Source organism: Gavialis gangeticus, unplaced genomic scaffold (assembly GCF_001723915.1).
Source record: "Gavialis gangeticus isolate Ggan-Ray unplaced genomic scaffold, GavGan_comp1, whole genome shotgun sequence".
Classification (NCBI taxonomy): Eukaryota; Metazoa; Chordata; order Crocodylia; family Gavialidae; genus Gavialis; species Gavialis gangeticus.
Genome location: NW_017729032.1, coordinates 157,723,324 through 157,729,928, shown reverse-complemented (window position 1 = coordinate 157,729,928; position 6,605 = coordinate 157,723,324). Strand labels below are relative to the sequence as shown.

Below are 6,605 nucleotides of genomic sequence, written 5' to 3'. Positions count from 1 at the left end.
GATGCATGTTTGACTGGGGTTGGGGGCAAGGTGTACAAGCAACTGCATTTGGATAACAATGCTATGCCTGAGGATAGTTCCTAGCCCCCCCCACCTCTCTACATTGTTTTAAAAAACTGAAAACAAGTTAAACCTTGAAGTCTTGCCTACTTCAGGAATAGATCTGTTTGACAAGTCTAAAAGCAAACAAAACCAAAAAGCTTTAATAATCATAAATCCAGATCTGCAGTGCAGGATGCCTGTATTTCAAGTTTACAAATGCACTGCCTAAGAACAGTAGTCATCAGCGCAGGTTATTTGTTTCCAGTAAGTGAAGGCAAATGGCATAATCACTTCTTTGCTTTCACTGTATTGTGCTGGCACTCCTGGAAAGTAGTTTACATCTCAAGACGACAGCCTGGCTGTTCATTTTGTAGAAGATGCAAAAGATTCAGGTTCATGTCAGTCTGTTTACCACCAATGCAGAAATAAAGCAATTTATTTTTGATATAGTTAAAATAATCATTAGTGCAATAAGTCTTTAAAATGGAAAATTCAAATGAAAAATATTTACAAGTTCACACCGATAAGTTAAAAGCAACAAAGAACAAGAGACTGAGGTCCTTTTAATATATGTAAAATAAAAATAAGGCAAAAAGAAATTCCACCACTCTTGGTCCAAACTAACTAAACCTAAAAATTAAATGATTGTCTATATATATATACTGTTAAAAAGTACACCTTGTTTCCAGACAAGCTCTTAAACTCAGACATTTCACAGGTAAAGAAAAGGAAAGGAAAAAAGAACAGTTACAGAATTTCTTTTCTTAATTAACATTTACCTATTCTCAGAATGCTGATACATTTCCATTTCTCCTGGAAGACACATTTTCACTGGATTGTATTTCACTTACACAGGTTGAGCTTTCTTCATCATGATTAAAGCGTTCATAAGTGTTTGGCAAAGTGCCATTAACTGCTCTCTCATCTTTCCGTAAGGAGACAGGCAGATTTGCTAGAGTAAAACTGACATCTTTAAAGGCATGCAATAAAAAAATCCCCACAATTATAGTGAGGAAGCCACTGAAAGTGCCAATAATGTCATCAGCAGCCATATGTTGCCACTCCTTAAAAAGGATAGCAGAGCAAGTTAGAACAGATGTTGTAAAGAATACATAATATATTGGAGTCACTATGGAAGTGTTGAATATATCCAGAGCCCTGTTTAAATAGTTGATCTGTGTGCTCACACAGACTATGAGGCCTAGCAGCAGAATCCAGGACAAGGGATGTTTCAGCACTGGCTTTCCTGCAAAAAGTTCCTTGATGGCAATGCCCAAGCCTTTTACACAGGAGACAGACAATGCTCCAATTACAGAGCAGATTGTTATGTACACAAGAATGTTGGTCTGTCCATGGCGAGGTCCTACCACAAATATCAATATTAGGGACACAATGATGACAAGTGTTGCAAAGACCACAAAACCTGCAGGGGGAAGGGAGGAACAGCAGGGAAAAAAAGAGAAAAAAAAAAAAGTGTCATTTGCTTTCATATACTATGAAGATCATTTTGTAGGTACCAAGAAATAGAGCACATTTTAATGGAGGTAAAAGGGAGAGTCAAGGTCTAGCAAACTCTGTCACTACAACATTACACCTTCAACTTATGTCTTGGTTGTTTGGGTTTTTTTCCCCTAACATTCCTCCAAAGAGACAGGCTGAAGCAAGTCTAAGGCTGGGAATAGACAACACTTCCTGCTGGGGTTGTTGTCCCACAGGGTCACACCCCAGCTGCTCCCAGGGATTTGGGGGCCTGATCAATCACACAGGAAAATGGCCCACCACTTGTAGCTGCTGCCCCAGGGTCCAGGCTTGCATCTGCAAGCTTAGGGAGGGGAACATTCCTCTGGGTATTTCCTGCTTCCATGCTTGCAAAGGCATACTCTGGGAATTCCTCTGCAAGGGACTCCCCCAGCACACACCACACTCCCCTGCTTGAACTTGGGGCATGCATCTGCAAACAGGGAAACTCTGCTTGAAGACAGGAGTCCCATGTCAGGTAAAGCACCCAGGGCCCTTGTCTTGCAGGATCAGGCACCTGAAGCCTCAGGAGCTCCTGCCCATTGCTGCCTACGTTTTTCTGTCATAGGTGAAAAAATGTCAGCTGCAAAAAGGTTGTCATGGTAAAGGGCTAACATGTCTGTTCACTTAGGTTTTGTGCTGCCATAAACTCTTTATGGCAGCACAGTCGGTGTCTATTTGCAGCCTTAATGATAACAGCAATGGAGCTGGCAAAAATAAAAGCTACAATGCGATATTCTAGGCAGGCAAGCTCCATCACCTCTTCCTTCCCACCAAACCAGCACCTGAAATAGATACAGTGTTAGACTGCCAGGCCAGAGGATTCAGGTTTACCTGTACACTGCCTAGCTTTTTGTTTCTACTGAGGTGCTACCCCTGAAAGCAACCCTCTCAGACAAGCCAATAAGTCACTTTGCTGAATGACCCCCAACCTAATTCATCAATTCTGTGCCTCAGCTTCCACATCTGTAAAAAGGAGACTTCTACCTTCTTTGTAAAAAGCTTTATGCACAGTTGGAAAGACAAGTCTCTCACTACTATTATAGCCAACAATGTAATCAAAAGTGTACTCCAGAGCATACATTTTCATGTATCATGACTCAATAAAAAGGTTAACACTTCCAGTCACACACCTCTTCAGTTAATTTGACTTTGTAAAATAGGTTAGAAAAAGGGAAATGGCTAACTGCTAGTCACCAGACAAAATGCATGCAAGACCTCTGTAGGTAGTCGGTCACCTATTTGGGCAACACAAAGAAAACACGCCTAGCAAGCTGCAGGTAGGGGAAGTCACAGAACTCAACCCCCTGACAATTCATAGACTTACAGAAGAAGAGGTGCTTTCTTGTGCTAGAAATCTGCAACAGTTGCAGTTATAAATGAATGAGCAGCTTAAGCATTAGTTGGTTATAGCTGAACTTGACAGTCTCTCACCTGGATCACCAAGTTTTTGGGACATTTCCTGTAAAGTTTCTACCTCCTCTTCTTGCGGAGCATGAATCACCATCACAGTTGATCCCAGTATACTTAGCAAACACCCAATCTTTCCATGGAGATTAAGTTTTTCATTTAAAAAGTAAGATGAAAGAATGGCACTGAAAGAAACACATACACACTGACAGATTAGGAATCAAACAATATTCCATTTATTTGCACAAGTTTGTAGCTAACCACAAAAAAAAAGTATCGCACATTAGTTTCTTCAATGTTTAAGTATGCTTTTTTAAGTAAGAAGAGCTGACTTTCTTTGTGCTTAGAAAGCTGTGTGGAGGTAAGATCTGCTCTCCCAAGTTTGTCAACAAGGGGGAAAAAAACTGACAAAACATGCCCCGTCTCACTATGCAGATAAAAGGTCTATAGCTCTCGTATCTGTCAGTACCCAGTAACATGCAGCCTCTCTCTATCTGCAACATTACTAATACACACAAACTAAACCTACTAGTAAAACAAGCTCAAAGTAACTGCAATCAGTCATCCATACAACCATGTCTGCTATACACTGGACCACTAGTAAACATCTGGAGGCCAAAGGGCTACTTTAAAGTTGCACACTGCCTCCTCAGAATCACTGTGCTAAATGATCTTCACACTTCTCAGGAGCAGGGGTAGACAACGTTTTTTGGCCGGAGTGCCAAAAACCCCAACAATTCCTACCTTGGAAGGTGCCGGAGCGCTGATATACCAGAAAAACAAAATGAGGGCAGGGGGTAAATGGCAGGATGCCCTGCTTATGCCCCTTGCCCCTCACCCAAAGCCCCTGCTCCCCAGTCTCCCAGTCCAGGCTCCGTGGCTATTAGCAGCTACCCAGAGCCTGGGTCAGCTGCAGCCAGGAGGCTGCAAACAGCTGCTGCTTCCCCACCTGGCCCCAGCTGCCTCCCTACCCCAGACCCAGCCCTGGGCTCCAAGGAGGCAGTAGGTGCCAGCAATACTCCCCGCTGTGCTGCTCTCACTGTCGCTTCTGCAGAGCAGCATGTGGAACACAGGGCACAGCAGGGGGCGCAGAAAGCTGCCTGCCACTCCGAGCTCCCCACTGCCCTGGCCACACTTCCCCTGCAGGTGGGGGCAGCAGCGAGCAGCACAGACACACGGGAAGTGTGACCCAGGCAGCGGGGAGCTTCCCTTTGCAGCCCCTCTGGGCACTGCTGCTCCTGGTCACACATGCTGCACTCTAGAGGGCCTAGGGGAGGGCAGCAAGGCTGGGAGCACAGCATGTGCGACCCAGAGTGGCAGTGCACAGAGGGTCCGCACAGGGAAGCTGCCTGCTGCTGCAAGCTCCATGCTGCCCGGGTCACACTTGCCCTGTGTGCACGGGAGCAGTGTGGGCAGCATGCAGGGTTGTGCCCCTTGCTGCTTCTTCTGCCAGCAGGGGAAGTGTGGCCAGGACAGCGGAGAGCTCAGAGTGGCAAGCAGCTTTCCACACCCCACACTGTGCCCTGCTGCACTGGGTTCCACATGCTGCTCTGCAAAAGCGGCAGTGAGGGCAGCACAGCAGGGAGCATTGCTGGCACCTGCTGCCTCCCCAGAGCCTGGTCTGGGGCAGGGAGGCAACAGCTGTTTGCAGGCTCCTGGCTGCAGCTGGCCCAGGCTCTGCATAGCTGCTTCCAGCCAGAGTGCCCAGGCTGCTTGCAACAGGGCTTGCAGCCTCCCAGCACCTGCTGAAAGCAGCCCAAGCTCCCAGCTGGCAGCAGCTACCCAGAGCCAGGAGGCTTCAAACAGCTGCTGGGTCCCAGCCCCAACGCATGCCAAAGACAATGGCCTTGTGTGCCGTGCTCTGCGTGAGCGGCAGGGGTTGCTGATCCCTGCTCTAGAGAATGCCATCCCCACCTACACACAGGGCTATAGGCTCTAGAGAATACCTGCCCCTCCCACAGGGCTATAGAAGCAGTACAGTAGTACAAGACCCCTTTAATCTCCTGAAAGTTAAGACCATAATGTTGGTCTTCTACCCTAAAAAAAAAAAAGGGAGACTGAAAATTGGCAGGATGCTGTAAGTCAAGGCAAGACATACTGCTAGAGCTCTGTTAGCTCAGACATGATGTAGGCAGAAACTCTAAGGCAGGGATATTCCTCCAATTTTCACAACTGCTAAAACTCACTCAGGTTAAGAGTGCGATAGGCTGGACAGCTCACTTAAATTTCTAAACGTACTTTATTATTAACTATATCTGAAATTTTGTTTTTTCTTCTAAACAATTGTAGTTCTTACCTTACGAGAACACTAAGAGCTCCTAATGGAGTCACTAATGTAGCTGGTGCAAATGCATAAGCTGCAAAGTTAGCTACTTCGCCAGCTCCCACTGCAGAAAGAAAGAGTCAAGCATGGTTAAAATAAGAGAAACCTCTGAAACTAAACAGGTGTTCTCACAGACAGAAATGGACAGTAACATGCAGACCAGAGGACAAATATAATAGCAATTTCCTGGTGTGGAAGTTATATATACACAGACTTGAAAACACAGCTAAGTATTCTATATAATAAAAAAGAACCTGTATTTATTTTTAAATATTTTGTATTTCTACACCCAAATTCAGGTCTTTTGACTCTTGCAAAGAAGATTGGCAACCATGGTCTTCTAGGAAGTAGTAAAAAGATCAATGCATGTAAAATTAGGCACAGCCACACAGTTCAAGTCTAAATTTAGGTGACACACAGAAGTTTAACAAGCCAGAGAGAAAAATGGTTTCAAGTTGTTTAGTAATTATTTTTAGATGAATAGCTTTTTATTTTAGACATTCCTTTGCAGAGGCAAAAATCAGAAAGGTGCCAAATTCTCAGCTGATAAAAGAAAAATTCTACTGAAATCAAGGAAGTCACACCCAAGGGAATCTATTCATGTATTTTAATATGAAGAAACAAACTTTATGATTAAATTATTAATTTTTATCTTTGGGAACACAGCTATACTTCATAACTAGCTTTAGATAAATTTATATTTTACTTTTTTTAAAACTAAAAACTTTAATGTTGGTTAGGAGTGTCTGGTACTTACTAGAGAGAAGTCCAGCCCACCACAGCCACTCTTTAAGGTAGGCATGGCCACCTTGACCTAGGATCAGAAAAGAAGAATAATTAACAACAAAAAGAGCAAGCACTGATCACTTTTATTGATAAGAGACAGCTTTATTTAAAAAGTGTAGTTTCATGCCAATGTGTTAAGTACTGGATGGCTATCTATCTTTGTAATTGTACTTGCACAATATGGCACATGGTCAGAGGCCAGGGACCAAAGTCAAAGTATTTCCAGCATCTTAAGAAGTCCAGATAGTTCCAAGTAATCTCTTTTAAAAGATGATCCACTTGCATAATTTTCTTTTCCAGTAAAAATACACCTGCAGATAACGTGATGATTTGTCATCCTTGAGTAAATGATATCACATGTAAAAAGTCAAATTAAAGGTCTATGACATACATATAGGTTTAATTAACTGATATGTATTCTTCACTGCAGCTCTTTCAACATAGTCACTAGCGTGTGCAGCAGAGCTCACTCAGGCAGTGCAAATGCAGGTGTGGTCTGACCACTGCCCCCCCCCCCCCCCCCCCG

The 6,605-nt window shown here is 43.9% G+C and overlaps 1 protein-coding gene across 2 annotated transcripts in view; it reads right to left on the bottom strand.

Moving 5' to 3' along the window:
• Window positions 1-449: 449 nt before the first annotated feature.
• NIPA2 (non imprinted in Prader-Willi/Angelman syndrome 2) overlaps window positions 450-6,605 on the bottom strand; it is a 34,806-nt gene continuing 28,650 nt past the window's right edge. For both annotated transcript variants that reach the window (XM_019524181.1, XM_019524183.1), the window contains 4 exons: window positions 6,051-6,107; window positions 5,267-5,357; window positions 2,995-3,155; window positions 450-1,465 (listed from right to left, as the gene is read on the bottom strand). In XM_019524181.1, coding sequence (XP_019379726.1) covers window positions 828-1,465; window positions 2,995-3,155; window positions 5,267-5,357; window positions 6,051-6,107 — 947 coding nt within the window. In that variant the 3' untranslated portion in view covers window positions 450-827. The remainder of the gene's footprint in view (window positions 1,466-2,994; window positions 3,156-5,266; window positions 5,358-6,050; window positions 6,108-6,605) is intronic.